Source organism: Corvus brachyrhynchos, unplaced genomic scaffold (genome assembly GCF_000691975.1).
Source record: "Corvus brachyrhynchos isolate BGI_N302 unplaced genomic scaffold, ASM69197v1 scaffold302, whole genome shotgun sequence".
NCBI lineage: Eukaryota > Metazoa > Chordata > Aves > Passeriformes > Corvidae > Corvus > Corvus brachyrhynchos.
The window spans coordinates 4,588,955-4,607,509 of record NW_008237244.1 but is presented as its reverse complement, the minus strand read 5'-3'; the positions used below and the strand labels follow the sequence as shown (position 1 = coordinate 4,607,509).

The 18,555-nt window shown below is 42.8% G+C and overlaps 1 protein-coding gene across 6 annotated transcripts; it reads right to left on the bottom strand.

Annotated features, from left to right (window-relative positions):
• Nucleotides 1-6,720: 6,720 nt before the first annotated feature.
• On the bottom strand, nucleotides 6,721-18,555 carry TP53INP1 (tumor protein p53 inducible nuclear protein 1). Of its 6 annotated transcripts, none has more exons than XM_017730385.1 (5): nucleotides 18,481-18,555; nucleotides 15,103-15,386; nucleotides 14,227-14,578; nucleotides 12,499-12,532; nucleotides 10,040-10,148 (listed from the first exon to the last, which is right to left on the bottom strand). In XM_017730385.1, exons 2-5 carry the CDS (start codon nucleotides 15,212-15,214, stop codon nucleotides 10,131-10,133), a joined length of 516 nt encoding a protein of 171 aa, XP_017585874.1. In that variant the 5' UTR covers nucleotides 15,215-15,386; nucleotides 18,481-18,555; the 3' UTR covers nucleotides 10,040-10,130. The 6 variants fall into 6 exon arrangements, with proteins under 6 accessions (XP_008628918.1, XP_017585872.1, XP_017585875.1 ...); XM_017730387.1 differs by having other exon boundaries at nucleotides 14,227-14,575; XM_008630696.2 differs by lacking the exon at nucleotides 12,499-12,532 and having other exon boundaries at nucleotides 6,721-10,148.

Genomic DNA, 18,555 nt, shown 5'->3' with positions numbered 1-18,555 from the left:
ACAGCACGAGGGCGGGATGAAGAGAAGGCTCTCTACAATTACCTGAAAGAAGGTTGTCGCTATGTAGGGGTCGTCCTCTTCTGCTGGGTAACAAGTGGCAGGACTAGAGGCCAGAGTCTCAAGCTGCGCCAGAGGAGGTTGAGGTTGGACATTACAAAGAATTTCTTGACAGAAAGGGTGATTAGGCATTGGAATGGACTGTCCAGGAAGGTGGTGGAGTCACCATCCCTGGAGGTGTTCAAGGAAAGACTGGATGTGGCACTTAGTTCCATGGTCTAGTTGACATGGTGGTGTTCATTCAGAAGTTGGACTCAGTGATTTCAGAGGTCTTTTCCAACCTAATTGTTTCTGTGATTCTGTGCCAGCAGAAGACAAGCCTCCCCCAAGCATAGCCTCCATGATATCCCGTAGACAAGCCCTATCCCCTACGCAACAGCTTTCCACACCTGCCAGCCAGGCCCACCACTACCCCTCAGGGTCCCACCGTGTCCAAAGTGTCAGAAAAATCCACAAACACCAGAGGTTTATGTCCAAAAACGAGACAGAGGAATCATTCAACTTTATTTGAATAAAGGGAGAGAGTTCACTGGGGCACACGCCCGCGGGGCTTTCTCTCTCAGGGTTTCAGAGGGCACAGCCTCCTTTTATTCTAAACTCCCGGCCGCATGATGCCCTCTTCCTTTCCCTGAGGTACTAGGAAGGTACAGCCTTTCCGAATCGCCTACCACATATCCCCCCTTGAACCTACTGTTTTACCCCAAAGTTCAGAAATTCAGGCTTGTGCAGACCCTTGCCTGTTTCAGCAGCCAAGCTGTCTGGGATCTGCAACAAATCCGCTGCCCAAAGTCAGTGGAGACATTAAGACCCATTTCAAAGACGTTAACACCCACACCTTCACCCATCAAATAATTTGTAAAGACATTAGCACACATCTTTCCTCTCAAAGGGCAGCAGGGCCCACTGCAGGAGCACCCACCCTGCAATCCCCTTCTCCAACAGGAGATGATGCTGAAGCTTACCCTCAGTGCTAGCACACCTCCTGCAACCAAACCCCACAGCACCACATACTTAGCAATGCTTTAAGCAGACACTTTTTTTTAAAACACCCAGTGCAGGGCACCTACAGCCATTTTGCTGATGAGGAACAACTGGCACTTTCTTGCAGCGCTGAGCACATATCAGCACAAAGAGAAGCCATGGCTGCCTTTAAGTAAATCCACATCTTTTTTTTTTTTCACTTATTTTTCTTTTCCCAAGTGTAACATTATTAAAGAGTAAACATAGGTTTTGCCTCCAAGTATGTATTATAGTAATTAAACACAGTAACCAGGTGTTTACCCTGTGGTAGCTTTGCTATTTTAAAGGGCAAGAGAAAAGCAGCGCAGCCCGCCAAGGCAGAGATGTCACAGTAGGATCCCTGACAGCAGTTTAACAGGTCACAAGTTTTGGGCACCAAGGGCCATCTCTCAGCTGTGTGTCCTTACAGCACCTGATGAAGTGGGGACAACAGTTCCTGCAAACTTCAAGTAAAGGCACTGACATGTGCAAGACAGACATTGCAGCCAAGCCAGCCTCCTCAGCTCTGCAAAATGTCTGTTCCAGACTTTGTCATGAAGCAAATCTCCTAGTTGTGGCTCAAAAGGAATGCAAAAAAGCCCAAATCTCACTGCCATTTAAACAATCTTTTGTCAACTGAATATATTGCATCAGCTCATTGCAAGAAATATAACTCATGTCATAGTTCAGGATGCCTGCAACAGACATGCAGCTATCTCTTTTAGTTGACTTCCTCCGAAATCTACCAGCAAGATGCATCCTGCTGTCTGGAAGTTCATCTCCAATTCCACTGACTACAGAGAAAAGGCGGTCCCTGAATTTGGGCAAATTTGACCTAACTGACCTCCAGCCTTTAACTGACTTGCTGAAGTTGAAATACTACTATAGCTAATTTGTTAAAAATAACTGAAACCTCAGCTAGCAAGAGAAGAGAGACAAATTATCTTTTTCCACTAAAAAACCTCCACCCTTCACAGATGCCTAATTAGGGCTTGTTGGCAGGCAGGCTTAAGCAGCAAAGTGGATTTGGTACATCAGGAGTAAGTTCCATGAAGCATTGTGAAAGAAGAATACTGCAAAGCTAAAAATTGAATGGGTCAGGTTGGCCATGAATAGGTCTCAGCACAAAGACTGTAATGGCTATGCTGCTCATTTTTCTAGACCTTTTGATGTGAGCTGCTGCAGGTCACCTGCCACATTTCTGTGGTTTTGATTCAGTAGTGGAAAATGCACCAGGTCCCATGAGCATTCCCCATCCTGCCAGCAACATTTCCCACACGTTTTCATCAGTAAAAAAACCCCACAAGACAACCAACCAGACCAAACCCAAACCCCAGAAGCTAATGTGTAATCAAATCCTGCAGCAAACAATGAAATTATGATTTTAATGCAAGCTTACACACTGACCTTCTGATGCAGCAATAAAATTGAAGTTAGTCAGTCCATGCTGGGATATTTCCAAGTGGATTGACACACAGTACATCCTCTTTCACTGTGTGGATGCCCCTGTAGGGAGGATGTATGTCAAAGAAGATTTTTTAAAGCTTCTAGAAACAGACTGCTGCTGAGCAGTGTTTGCGCTGGGATCCAGCAAGTCCTTTTAGATTAGTCTAGTGGGTTTTTTTCCAATTACCACTTGTAGATACGTTCCAGAGAAGGTGTTAAGGCCTTCCTTGCAAGTTTACACACCTGAGGTTGTTTTTCTTGGTTATCCTTTTATGGATCTATTTGAAGGAGCCTGGAATCTACCAAGATTTAAAGCGATGAGGATCAGTCCAGTTACTGTGTGCTCAATACTGCTATTCTCCCAGGGAGTTTCTGAATCCAGGCTAGTGTCCAGGAGCAGGCTTTCAGATCTCAACTGGCAGACATGGGCTGTGCTGTAAGTCTATACTTTCTCTTGTATAGACTTCAAATTGTTGTGTCCAAGCAAGGTGACCTAGTTGGGCAGTATAATAATAAAATACCATTATGCATAAAAATACATCTATCAGAGTGCTAAAAGAATTGTAGATTCCCTGAAATGGGGCTCTACAGAGAATTAGAAGCAGAGAGAGGAGGAAAAGAGAAGGGAGGCCTCAGGCTTTTGGGATATCTGGGTATCAGCCACAAGCTGTCAATTTTTGCAAGGTAAACAAAGGAGATGAGATCTTGATTAAGAAAGGAGGGACTGACATGGGCAGAAGTATCCTCTTGTCTACTCCCAGAAGTGAATTTCAGTTCTAGCTCTTCTATCTATGGTGTGAGACTGAGGAATGATTGATGGGCCAAAGCCAGAGGTATGAGATTCAGTGAGACCAAGTGCTGGGTCCTTCACCTGGGTCACAATAACCCCATGCAGTGCTACAGGCTTGGGGAAGAGCAGCTGAAAAGTGGCCCATCAGAAAAGGACCTGGGAGTGCTGGCTGACATGGTTGGATGGTTACAAGCTCTTTGTGAGGGTTAGACATGGCAGAAGAGGTGTGGGTTTGCATTGCATAGCCTGGTTTTGTTATTCTTATCTGTTTGGGGCTTTTTGTTTATTATTCCTTTTCCTTAGTTTATTCATGAAATTACAATAGTTATTTGCCTTATTAAGGTATTTGAGTGTTCAGTTATCAGTCTGCCCAGACAACTTTTGAACAAGTCAAGAGACTAACTTCTGAAGTATTAGTTATACAGCAGTAACTCCAGAACAGTATTGTCATCAAGAAAAATCTGGCCGCAAAAAAGAAATGTTAAACGTATCCTGTTAAGTCTCAGTTCAGTCTCATTCACTCTAAGACTGATATATCATGACCAGACCATGGGAACAACAGTGCCACAGCAGCATCAGCATGTTCTTTTGAAGAGTCATTCCTATGTGTTCCAAAAAACCCAAACCTTCCTTGCAAGCATCACTCAGTAACAGTCACAGTATTTTGGGGTTATAAACATGCACCAGAGGTCAATGAGACAAAGAAAGCAGATACTACACTGTTTCCTCATCAAGTCATTCAGTAATTATGGTTCTCTCTGACATTTAACACTGATGAAGACACTCTATCAGAGACATACAAGGATTTATATAGACAGAAAAACTAGAATGTAAAATGAGAACTTAAGCCAATAGTTAAATTGATACAACCCTTCATATGAACATTTTTGCTTCAGCACAGAGAAGTTTCAAAAAACACTAGTTCATGGTGTTTTGGAGACTGTCCAAGCTAAATTTTAAAAGTTGCTTTAGGTCTGAAATAAGCACCCCCAAGAGGAACACTATCAGCTTAACTATGTTAGGTTATCTGTATGGATACAATTATACAAGCATAATTGATCAAACTTTCTCCTGAAAAATACTGTACAGCTCTCAGCATAGACTTGCTGCTTTGATAAATGTACAGGATAAAATCTACATTTCAAAGGGAAAGATTTTACTCAGTTCTTGCTCTGGGAAGATGTTGCACAAATACATTTTTACTGCTGTCAGTTAAATAGATCATTTTGTCACCTGCTTGTTTGGTGGGTGAGAATTAAGTCAGGAACTACTTGTAACAACTCAGCCCATACAAATCCATGGAAGCCTGTGTCCAATGTGCTGAGAGAGCTGGCTGCTGTCATTTCAAGGCTGCTCTCCATGATCTTTGGAAAGCCACAGAGATCAAGGATCCCCACTGACTGGAAGCAAAAACCCCACTTATTCATATAGTTTCAGAAAAAGCCAAAATAGCAACTTGGAGAAGATCACTGAGCCCATTTTTTACATTCAAGATCTCCTGTATTTCAGCTTGCACACATTGCCTTTTGTCCTTTCCCTAGGCACCACCAGAGAAGAGTCTGTTCCCCCTTCAGCTGTTTATATACCTTGACAAGACCCCCCAAGACTTTTCGTCCCCAGCCTAAACAATCTTATCTCTCATTCTCTCTTTGTAATTTTAGTCTTCAATCCTATTATTCCCTGGCCTCTTGCTGGATGCCCTATAGATGCCCTCTTGTTCTTGGAGCCCAGCACTGGACACGCCCTTCAGATGTGTCTGACTGTTCCAGGGTGGAGGGGCAGGATCACCTCCCTCCACCTTACTGGCAACACTGTGCCTGATGGAGATCAGGAAGCTCTGAGTTTTTAAGGCCATGAGGGTGCACTGCTGGCTCATGCTCAACTTCATGTCCACCAGGACCCCCAGGGCCCTTTTCTGCCAAGATGATTTCCAATCAGTTGGCCTGGTGCCTGGGGTTTTTATTCCTCCAGGTACAAGACTTCATATTTCCCTTCTCTGAACTCCATGAGGTTCTTGTTCGCCCATTTCTCCATGTTAAGGTCCTTCTGAATAGCAGCACAGCCTCCTGGTGCATAAACAACTCTGCCCTATGACCCAGGCCATCAATGAAGGTTGCTAACAGTGTAAGGATCCTGCACTGATTGGATGCACCAGTAAAACAAGCTTTCAGCTTGGCTTCATGTCACTGATCACAGCTCTTTGAACACAGGGTCCAGCCAGCTCTCAACACACCTGCTCACCATCTGCATCACACAGTCCATAATTCATTGCTTTGGGGAGATGCTATGGAGGACAGTGTCAAAAGCCTTGATAAAGGCAAGATAAACAACATCCACTCTCCCCTCATCCACTGAGCCAGTCATCTGTAGCAGAAGGCTATCAGGTTGTCAGACATGCTTTACTTTCCATAAATCCATTCTGGCTACTACTAATCACCTTCTTGTTCATTTTGGAAATAGTTTCCAGGACTATTTGCTCCATTATCTTCCCAGACATCAAGGGAACAGTCTTGTTCCCCTGTATCTTCTTGTCTAAAGGAAGGATAGGAAGGACACTTGCTTTACTCCAGCCTTCAGGAATCCTGTCCATTGCCAAGCTCTTTCAGATAATTAAGAACAGCATCACAAACACATCAGTCAGCTCCTTCACCAGTCATGGGTGCATCCCATAAAACTGCGTATAGTCCATTTCTTTAAGCATTTCTTACCTTGAGACTTCTCATCCAAGGGTTAATCTTCATTGCCTTAGCTTTTCCCACTGGTGTCAGGGGCCTGGAACCCCCAAGGCTGGTCTTCCCAGTAGACACCAAGGCAAAAAAGACATGGAGTACCTCAGCCTTCTCCATGTCCTTTGTCACATGGATTCTGGTCCTGCTTAGCAGCAGGCTCACACTTCCTCTAATCTTCTTTTTGCAGCTGGTGTATCTGTGGAAGGCCTATTGTTCTCCACAACCCTCTCCAAATTCAGCTACAGGCGGCTTTGCCTTTCCTTCCCTAACCCCATTCCTAGGCATCTGCACAGGATCTCTGCCCCCCTCACAGGATACCTGTACCAGCAGTCTTCCATACAGATGTTTTTCATGGTGGTACATGGCAGGGAAATTATAGGCTGCGGGGCATGAGTTGAAACAAGAGAGGTTCAGCCAAGATACGGAAAAAATTCCCTACCCCATGCACCTTTCATGTGTTTTTTATCTCTGTCCTGCTCGCCTATGGAGCTCCTGCATGTTGATCAGGAAAGGCAGCAGTCAGCAGGGATGTGCAACACTGCTCGGATGCACATTAGCACCTGATCAGCAATACAAACCGATTCCCAGAGGAACTGCTGCACTAAAGCAAGCACTGGGACACTCAGTACCTGCTACCTGAACAGGGTGCTCAGCATTTGGATTTTCACTAACCTGTAGCATTAAAGAACAGACTGACAATTTTTAATAGGCCATTTTTTTATTGAGAGTTAAGATCATGTTTCCCCCAGTGCGCAGAATGCACTATGAAAACAAAATACAGAAGATCACTTTAGTAAATACACACTGGTTAAGCGACGCTACTTTTTTTTGGCAAAGTGCTGTATTTTGTCTGTTTTCAGCTTGTGTTAAACTATTAAAAATAAGAGCCACACATTCTTCCATATCAAAAGGACTGCTACAAATAGAGAAGTGGCTCTGGAGAGAAGCTGCCATATATGCATAGACTGATGTACAGTATTAATCCCAACTGAAATGTCCCTTTTGAATCTTCAAGTTCGCTGTGTAGAAGGCACAGTTTAAAATGCAAATCTGTCCATTGACCAATACATATGAAAATACAATTTCAGCAAGATTCATGAATATCAATCAGTATGAGACAGTGCAAGGCCTCCACTTTTACAAGAAAAAACACACACTTTAATACAATTCAAAAAACCATATAAAAAGCCACACAGCTCACTATTAAAACAGAAAACCAAAACAAATCTAATTGCCCAATAGCTCCAGGCACAAACCAGGGCTAGATCAACATAAATACATAAAACAAATTAATAAAAAGCCATTGATGCAGTACTATCTCACACAATAACATGGTTTCCAATATTACAAATTGAGAAGCACAGCTTTGTGCAAATAGTTTATATCCTGAAAGATATAGGTTTTCATCACCAGAAAGTCATCTAGTAATGCAGTATAAAAAGATCAGTATCTCCCAATTCTAGGAGCAGTCTAAAGTTGCATTTACTTGCCTACTGAGAAGAACAGACCAAGGCTCTCATTTTAATGCCTGGGAGCCTTATACTCTCAACTCCATCTCCCCATTCAGAGTTAAGGGATTACTTACTCCTTCCAACATAGGGAGGTGGAGACTCCATCTTCCTTCATTTCACTTTAAGAAAATTAAAGCTGAAGGAAAGTAGTTACTTTTATATAAAGAAAAGTAATACAGGAAAGTAAAGAATTTTCCTGAGCTAGAAAGATGGCAGCAAGGATAATAAAGTTTAAGCTAGACAAAGTTGGAGTGATAAAGGTAGATAATCTGAGGCAAGTAAGAGTACTTATTTGCAGATAAACCAAAGCGTTTGGACCACACGAAAATTGTTGTACGGACATGGGCACATACTACTGAAAAGAGCAGTAACAAAATACCTCTTTGGGAAATGCATGATGTTACCAATTTTGTTTTCTTTGAGTGTCCATGTGAATTCAATGTGTCAAAAAAAAACAACAAAACCACCTAACCAAAAAACTAGCGTATCCAGGAAAGCACCTCTTGCTTTTGTACATTTAATTATTTTCAACATCCCTTTGTGACAATCCTAACTAATTCCAGTGAAGCAGCACATCTGCATTGAAACAGAGGTTATAAATGCTGTTCCCTGTATGCTAAGTAGGTTCCACAACAATTCCAGCTGCAGAACATGCAACAGTACCACTACATCAAGGTCAATGTGAATTGTTGGGGTTTTGCTTCAGTGAAATTTAAGCATTTGGCTGAATTTAAATACTTCATAGGCCTGGAAAAATTCATTATTGACCTTGCCTTATTTCAAAGGCTGCTCACATGACTCCTTATACCAACTTCTATATAAGGACTACTGGAAGACACAGTTGAGCATAATGTTAACACTTTAATGCCCTAGGTACTAAACACAAGGGAAAATAGCAAGTCACATTAAGCACTGGCAGAAAGGAAGATAAACTTACATTTATTTCCCCCCTTTCTTCAGTGCAGATTTCTGCTTCCTTACTTTCATATCCATTTAATCCACTTCCCAGATCAATCTATCAGGGTTCAGTATGCTGCTGGCTGCTGTGTAACAGTTTTTGTTAACAGGTGAATGTTACTTTACCTGTAGTTGTAGTTGGCAGTGCCTGCCAACTTCCAAAACATCTCACACAGTGTTCTTAAGAAAACTACTTGCTAGTTTTGAATGGCTTTTCTTTCCTGTTGGCCCATGGAATTGCTATCCAGTCTTTCTGCCTCCACTGGGCTAGGAGAACAACCATGGCTGATGAATCAATTTTTATACACTCTGTTACCGCTATGTTTAGTTCAGCACCCACTTCTCCCTGCCTCACACCGCCCTTCATTTCCAGCCCCTATTAACTCGGACTTCATTTTCTTAGAGAGAAAGAGAGAAAATTAGGAGAACTTCGAATAAAAGCTTCCTTCTAGCTACTTTTGAGCTACTCTCAATCTGTAAATATGAGACAATCTAATAGCAATTTGTAGCTCAGGAATAGCTGTCCACCAGCCTGACTTCTTTGAAGAGCAGTCAGCTACTGATGGGATTAAAAGAAGGTCAATCCACCATCTTTTTTCTTTAACTAGACTAGAGATTAAATGAGATAGGGTAGGGGAAATACATGTTTCAAAGACAGAAATAGTTAGAGAAAGGAGTTAGAGAAACTCAAACTTTACCAAGTAAAACCCAGTTCAGTTCTCTGTGTTGTGCATCTGCACATTACCCAAAGGTTCACTTTTCTTCCCACTCCACTGTGAGGTACTACACCTGTAACACCAGTGCCCTCTTGTACTGCAACAATATTGGTGGGACATCTAACCCTCTTTCAATATCCACATCAAGCATCCAGCACACCTACACAGACCCCACTAACACAAGTAAGTTCTAGGAATTTAGATGAGATGTCCTTCTTGAAACAGCCCAGCACAGCTATGTAATATCCACTGGCAGCTATAGTATTTCCTTGTTAGAAAGTAATCATATATGCTGAATACAGACAGATACACAAGCTGTCAAGTACTGGTCATTAAAGCATATGGCTAACCTCAAATTTTCTAAATCCATTTTGATTAATGCAAAATGATTTCCATCTCAGTTAAGTTTCTTTAAAATACCAACTAAGAACCCATCTATACATCATAGTTTATAAAACAGCACACAAACTATCGTACTGATAGGCTTCCAAGACATTGATATTTAACATCAACATTTAGAACTTGCTGCAAGATGTTTGGAGATTTATGTGCCTTTTGAAAATAATACAACACTAGTTATGAGTGTGTTTGAGGGATTGACAATCAGCTTCAGATTGACCACACCTACCTACACATGAAAACAAGAACAACCTAAGAAACAATTAGACCATAGATTAAAACCACCAAAAACCATCAGTAATTGAACTGACGCTGGCAAGGCTGGTGAACAAACAGTCCGTTGTGCTTGATTTGCCGAGAGTGGCAATCCCTGGTAAGGTTTTGGCGACGGAGACTGTTTCTGTTGATGTAGTGTCTTTCATTGTGTTCTTTTATCCAGTGGGTAGGACGAAAGCTCTTTTTTTTTTCCAGAAAAGTTGAACTAGTAGCAAGAGCCGTGACATAGCAGTGAACACTCTGTCCCGTTTCATTTCGGGCCTCCAGTCTAGAAGTGTAATAAGGTATCAGTCACTACTGAGGTGCATTGGAAAGACAAGCAAAATAAAGGGTAGAACATGGACATCAATAGCCAGCATTTCAAAAGGGTACCCTTTGGACAGAGATTTGGGCTGAGGTGAGGTCAAGGCACTTACACACACCGGTAAGTAATGTGTAGTGCGGCTAATTCACTTTTTGCGTGAAGGCCCTACAACAGCCTTTGAACTTCTGGTGTCTTACTCTACTGTGCTCTCTTTCTTCCCCACACCAGCTCCCTAAGCCCAGGATGTAATACAGATCAGAAATATAAGACAAGGTGTGTCACACTGCTCCAGCTTTACAAGACTTGAGAGTTATTGACTAGGCGAAGTTTGGTTTAAAGTCATCTTGAACACAGGAGGTTCAGCCTCAAAACAGATGCACCTAACAAAAGTGCATTTCAATTGCCACCACGCAAGTAAATCCAAACAACGTTCATGCAGAGGAATGGAAAGGTAGACCAGTTGTGACACACATGAGAAATAACTTAGAAGGATTGTTCTTCAATCAGCCCCCTCAATTTCATGAGCAGTGAGTCAGCATTTTTGGCAAACCCTTGCTTCATCATGCACTAGTGAAAAACAAACCAGCAGCCTACGCAAGCAGCGACTGACATATTGAAAAAGGACTTCCCCACTTGACAGAACAATCACTGGCATTTCCTGAAACTTCCAAAGCAAAGTTAAAAATACTCTAGCCATTTTAAAAGCAAAGCAAAACCCAAATCTGAGTGCTAGAGCTGTTGTGAGACCAGGGACAGCAGAGTTTCTTGCCTTCTGTCTCCCCACTCAGGGCCCAACAACCAGCTGTCAACAGGTCAGTGGTGCCCAGGAAAGATGTCTGCAAGACCAGGAACTTGCTCAGGCATGAGCAAGAGGTCTCTTGGGAAGTCTGTTTTTCAGCACTAGCATGACTTTATGATAAAGTCTCTTCTGGAAGAGCTTAACTTGCAATTATTTTATGATGTCTCTGTAGACATAAATCAGGTCTGCCATGCCCATGGTATGCCCTTCGTAGCTTTACTCTGGGAGTCTGGAAGTGCCTGACATGAAGTAAACTCTCTTGCCTCCCCCCACTCCACAAGGAAATACTCCTTGTTATCAAGGGAATACTCCCTACCTTCTACTTTTTTCTTATTTTAAATATCCTAGCCTTGATTTTGGATCCCTTGGTAGCTTCAGACTGACTAAAGACTACAGACTGCAGAACAGTCATATGTGACATTCTGGTCTTCCCCTGTTTATTCACTGGATATTGTCCTAAACCTAGCATTTGAAATATCAAGCAAAAATTAAGTGAATAACAAGCACAAATCAATCCACAGTGCCTTGTAAATACAGTCTTTGCAGATTACACCAGTTTAATTTACATGAGGGTACCTGCAAATATGGGACTACTATTTTCTATGTGGAGTGATCCCTTAGGACATCCAACAGTGCTGGAAGTGGAACTTCAAGTGAAGCCCTTCTGGGGAAAGCTATTAAGGAGTCAGGAAACCACACCACAGTCATTGCAACCTGTATTTCCTAAGTATACCCTTAGCTAGCAAAGGGCAGCAACTGCTAATACAAACTTGTGGTTTTGTTATGGAAAAATATGACTAATCTGACAAATAGGGAGGTTTATACAACATCCTTTTGGTTTGAAAGGAATTTAAAATGAGAAAAGATATTTCCTCCACAAAAGGACAGAACATGGTTTAAACTTGCTGGCTGAAGATACTTAAGCTTTTCCCCCCCTCTTATCAAACACCCTTCCAGCAATGGTTTGCAAACCAACACACTTCTATTTGTCATCATAAAGTGACACTGGGATAGCAGAGGTGGTTTGAATTAACTAAAAGGCCACATACTCTTCCAAAATGTAGCATTTTGGTACCTTAGGCGCATTTGGTAGGCTGGCACTAGTGAGTTCCATGCACCAAGAGGAACAGGGTTGATAAGTCTCCATCACACTGTCAAAACGGGATTTCAGAGGGGTTGTGTCTTCAGCCAGACCATCACTACACACATTCACTGCTGCGCTTCCAGTGTCTATTTTGCTAGAAAGCAGAAGTGTCCTGCTCACTGTGCTACAGAACCACACCTCACAAGAAACATCAAAGGCTTCAGACCCCCAACCCAACTATTTCAGTAATTTTTTTGCACTTAGCATTTTGGCTTGTTAAAGCAGATGTAGTTAGGCTTGATCAAGTAATCATTTGGCACAAAGGTTAGTCCTAAAACCAGTATTGCTTTGGCAGACAAGGCTCTAGAGGAAGCAGTGTTGCTAGCAGCCTGATCAAACAAAAAGCACTGTCCCAAAACAGCAGTACTTACTGTGCCAGTGTGCCTTAAGCAGCTTTTCTTGGCCCTACAATATTAAATCGCCAACCATTAAACCACTACAGACTTCAAAACAGTTTTTGAAACTTACTGCAATATCAGTGTAATCAATGTTCCCAAATTCTGCAGTCTACCTCAGCTTTAGACTTAAGTCTTATTCCAGTTGTCACACAAAGAACCCTGTACAAGAGCCTAGATCCTCTGACAAAGCAACAGCACAGAGTCCAGCGTGAAGAAACTTAACTATACACCAGCTGAAGAACACACCTTTAGCTTCTCCACATATTAAAGCAGCTTAACTGTACTGTATATAATATAAGACAGGATTCTTCTCTGGAAGAATTTACATCAGTATCCCTAGTTAAAGTGACTGAAAAGTCAGTATCCAACTTTGAGTGTTACTATTCACTGCAAGTTGGTATTTTAGATAAAGTGGCTTACTGTCTTTTGCTAGGGCATGCCTTGCAGCTGACAGTACTCCTGCAGATTCCTTCAGACCCTCACTTTAAAGGTGCTGCTGCTCATAGTTTCCCCCAATTTAACTTAAGCTAGACCCCTGATGCTTAACATCATGAACTGTCCTCCCCAAATAATTACACAAATCCCACTCCAAGATCAATAGTATCAGCACTATACAATTCAACATTATACAGCAGCATGTCATCTCAAAGCCACCTGTTTCTTTGAACTAAGAACTTAAATATGGCAAGGAGATGATCAGACAAGTCAGTAAGCATCTACCTACAGCAACTCAACTGCTACACTCATTTCTTCCTGTGTATCAAAGCTTAGTATACTGTGATTTTTTTCCTTAGTATTATTGTTTCTAAACTTAACTAGATGGGATGAAAAGTCAGTCTTTGTTATCAACTGGAATTAACAAAACACCCAATTATTTCAAAATCAGTGAATGCACAGTCAAGTGTGGAGTCATAATGGCCAAGAAATACTCTATTTGCATACATCCATGTATACTATACTTGTATAGCTGTATACACAAACACCAAAGAATGCCAGTGCATGGCAAATGTGCCTCTACAATAAACCCACATGGATAGATTTTTAGGACCCAAAACCAAAAAGCACAACTTCTACTTTTAGTAAGGTAAGAAGTTTGCAGCACCAATTTTTACATTAAGGCGACTAAGTCTTCTGGAATCTTTCAGTTTGCTTTTGCTCCACAAGCCACTTGTGGGAAAACTTAATCCTGTCCTTATCTATCACTAGGTTGAGGAGTGAAAAAAAAGTCCTAAGAATCCTCTCACCTAGATCCCAAACCACTTCCCTGTCAGGATAATTAAAGTTCTATGTTTCATCTCACAAGGTGACTGAAAGAGTACTGACTAGCAGTTACGAAAAACACACACATCTAGGAGGGGGCAAAGTGCTTTCATATCTACATTAGTGGCTGTGCAGTTAACTGCCACCAGTTTCAACATGACTGGAACATAGTCTCCAAGGGAGTAATAAGGTTCCATAAAAATATTTATGGAGTGTAGTGCCAAAATAGCACACCCAACTGTTTCCCGACACGGTCATCTTGTATAACATTTTTCTGAGCGGGCAAGCACCCGACCACTCTACACACCTTGTGTAGTGTTCATGCTTTATTCACCTCCTCTGAAATAAGATGGAAAATTCAGTATTAAGTGTCTAAGCTGAACAAGTAGAAACCAGATATTTTCAGCACCAGATGTCCTTGACAAGAGAATTCAAACATACCTGGGACTACCTGGGCTGTGAAACTCCTCATCCCCACATCCAGTCTCATTAAGGCTGTGACAGGTATTGTGGACAGCATACACAGACATGCTGGGATGCTCTATTAGGAGGTTCTCCATCGGACTGGTCTCCACTTTGAGAGTGGTTAATCCACCTGCAGTAAAACATGGGGGAGGGGTAATAAACCAGCTCTCCTCCATAGGACACGATTCAAACTGGATGAAGCAAGACTCGCTGGCCTCCGGCAAGTGTTCCAAGGGAGATGATAAACAAGAGAAGACGGGTGAGCTGTCCGTGGCCGATGCTTCAACAATGTCTGCTTCCTCCACGGAGCAATTAGTGCAAGTGTCTGCTGTAGGGGACCATTTGTCAGTGGAGAGGAGCCATGGATGTTGGTGATCGCAGGAGGTCGAAAACAACAAGGTTGCACATAGCGAGAAATGGGATATGAAAAAAATAATAGTAAACAAAAAAACAAAGTAAAAAAAAAAAAAAAAAGCCCTGTTAGCACATACACAAGTTTTTACTTTTGAAAAGCAGGGGAGGGGAAAAGGGAGTTCCCAGACAAGCCATGTTAGAAATGTGAAACAACTGTTAGCAGTAAAGCTATATAATTGCAAAATAAGTCAAATATATTTTATTTGTACAAGTGGTTCTGTTGAAGCCTGTGTCAGGCTTATAAACCTGACATCACTTCTCTCACCTATTTACACAAAATGTATTAGTACATTTGTTTGGAAGACACCCTACACTCTAATCCCACACTGGTTTTGCTTAGATAAAGTTTCCCCAAGCTACTGGTTTGTTCACATAGACTAAGACAAGCAAGAGCCAGAGCAAGACAAAGGCAGAGCTTATGTCTGACAGGTATCTTACCTATAAAGTCAACCAGAATCCACTCGTCATCTTCTTTCTCACTGAACTCTGGCTCTTGGCTGGACAAGCTATCAATCTCTCCCATGAGCATGTTATTTAACCTCTGGAACATTACTAAGGCAGGAACAAGACTTTGGCTGGTAGGTCTTTATATCCAAGGTTCAAGGCACAGCTCACACTGTACTAGCAGAGTGGCATAGACTTGAGATTAAAGTGCAAAGATGCTTTATCAGCTTAGGTACGGGACATGCAGAAGCATGACTTGTAAACAGTTTATGTGAAACCTGCAAAAAATGGTGACAAGGATCTTAATGACAAAGACACAAGTAACAGCCCTAGAGAACAAACTAAAAGCCCATTGTTGGTGCAGTCTGAGGTACCAGTGAACATTTTTCCCCAAAGAGGAGAGGCAGCTTCACTGGCATTCACCATCCCCTCCCAGCTAGATACACACAAAAAACCCAGTCCTAGGCCTCTCCTGAGAGCTGATTGCCTTTATCTCAATCCTCCTCCCCAAGAAAAGGTCTGTTCAGCTTCTCTAAGGGAGGAGAGGACTCTTGTACAGGACTCTTGCATCTACGCTCCTCCAGCTCCCTGCCTGTCTTCCTCCACGTCAGAGAGATGCCAAGGGTAAGGGCATGTTTTCTGCTCCAGACAACTCATCTCATCTGCTGACACAGAGGATCCCCTGTGAGGGCTCCCAGGGAAGCCCTAAGCAGTGTTTCTTCTCCATTCCATCACACACATTTCAGGGCCACTGACTACAAGTTAACACAGTAGCAAGGCTCATCCTGTCTTCAGGTTCAAAGTACACCACAGAGTTACCAGTGAGATAATTTTCACAACAACCACCCAACTAATCATGTATCCTAAGTCTGAGGAACATGGAAAAGTATCAGGTATGTTTAACCAAACCCAGTGCTTATTTCTCAATTCACTCCCCTAAATCTGATGGTCACCATAAGCCTGACCTCTGCATCTGGCAGTTAAGACAAAAAACCCCATTAGTACCAAGAAGCTGAATGTTTAAACACCTCAGATCAGCACACTTAACAGCCTTTGATATTTATGTATAAGCCAATAAATAGAAGCTATTAAAGCAGCTGAAAAAGTAAAAACTATGGGGAAAATAGTCACCAACTTAACTACAAATTACTTTTGCCTATAGCAATATTTGAATCATCACAGAATTATTACAGATGAAATACCTGTTTGATAATTAAATAGGAAAGAATATATCCATGTAAGACATGTATGAGTGCCTGCATTCAGAAAGGGAGTAAGACACATGAGAGTAGACAAACCCAGATATTAAAAGATACAACCCATAAAGAATATTATTTAAGGCCAGTATACCCTGCTTCACCCTAGAACTCTCAGGCCACACTAAAGAGTTGTTTGGCCCTCCTGTGTCATCTTATCCCAGGACACCAGACCCCATCACCTACTTGTTCAATTTAAGGACAAACACTTGCCCCATGCAGCACTGCTTCTGTACACATTTATGCAGCTTCCTCCCTATTCAGATAGCACAAAAGGATAGCAGCAGAATTTAAAGTAGTCTTCAGGAGCAATATGAAAAGGTATAGTGAAACTCAAGGAGTTATGCACTCTAATTCCTCAAGAGAAACAACTGACTGCAGGAAAACACGAGACTAGAAACAACAGGCTCAGCTGCAATAGTGATACAAGTCTATTTTTAAGGACTACACTTGAAAATGAAACATCAGGGCTCTCCTAAAGAGAGCTACAAAGATGATCAGAAATCTAAAGAAAATCAATAAAATTTAAAAAATGGAAAAACTTAACAGAGGGAAGGAAAAAATTACAACGGTAGTCAATTATGTGAAGAAAGAGGCAAGCATTTATTGCCTTCTTTTACCCAGAGCAAGCAGAAGTGGCTTTAAACTGCAGCAAAGTTCAACTTTCAGTGGTTACTAGCAGGAAACACTTTTAACCATTAAGGTTACTAAGCCCTGGATGGGTTACCTAAGGAAATGCCAAATGCCTACAGCGCTCCTAAGCACCTTCTTGAGGTGGTTTGAGTGCTTCAGTCATAGGCAGAGCTTGCTACAGATAAGGAAATGAACTCTAAGTGAAAGCTTGAAGCCTGTATCTTTCCAGTTACCTTCCACATCCTTCCCTAACTCTCTCCTGGCACCAGGCCTATGAAGAAATGAGTTTGTTTTTTCTTTAGGCTAACTAGCGAGCCATTGTGTGGCTGCTGATCAGCACTGGCTTTCCCTGTACTCCCACACGTGTATTGCCTCCTTCCTAGACCGAGCCTGGAGGTACCTCCAGGCAGAGGCTGTCTTTTTGTTCTGTGCACAGAGTGGAGCAAGATGAGAGCTCTAATAAGGCTCCCGAGGCACCACAGCAACATAAAATAATTAACCTCTTAAAAAATAAGAGAAAGATCACTGTTCCTGAGAACGTAAGCTAAACAAACCTCAGCTTTTGACCCACAAATGACTTTCTGTAGATCAAAAGCAGTTTGTCCCATTTTTCCCTTCCCCCACCCCAAGGAGGATGCAAAAAGACATCTGAATCATTTTGCCCTGGTCTCATCTCCAGCTGGGCTTAAAACCACGGCACATTTAGAAAGTGGTTGATGCTTTGACATCCTTTTGGCCAAGTGCCTTTAAAAAGGCCATGATTGTGTGCTATTGTGCAAGCCAGAAAGCAAAAGAGAAGTTAGGCTGTTATCAAGGGCCATCGTCCGGGGAGGAAAACAGGACAGAGGCTGAGAGAGGTTTTCGAGTTCTTAGGAACTGTCAGGAAAACACAAGCCTGGGAACAACTGACTCAGCTACAGCCTCAGATTAAGAGGCTACTATAGATAACACATCCAATAAATGTCAACAATACAGTACCGCTGCATTAAAAAAAGTATTTTTTCCTTTTTTTTTTTTTCTAACCTAGCAGAGGAGATGGGATATGTGCTAAGTAAAAAGAAAACACAACCAAAAAAAGACACCTCCCAATCCCTGTGCAGTCCTGTGCTAAGAGAGCCGAGCTGGTGATCCCCCCGCGCCCGCAGCTCTGTAAGCACCACCAGGAGGCTCCACACAGCCGCTTCCAGCGGCGCCGGGGCTGACCCGGCAGAGCCCGCAGCAGCTGCGCACCTTCCCGGCTGCGCTCCGGACGCTGACCGGGGGGCGGGCGAGAGCACCGGCTGCTCCACAGCCGGGACAACGCCAAATCCCCCCGGCCTCGGCGCCCTCCCAGCGGAGAGAAGCTGGGATGCGCGCAAAGAAAAACGGGAGCTCCGCCGCTGCTGCTGCTGCTGCTTTCCACCGCTCAGACCGCAGGAGACCATCACACCCGGGACACCAGCAGCGCGCTTGGTGCCCGCAGTTCCCCACAAAACGAACTCACCCAGACCACGATCACCCCAGCCCCGCACCCGCGCCGACTCCGCGGAGCCCTTTGTTGTGAGGGCCCGGCGCAGCT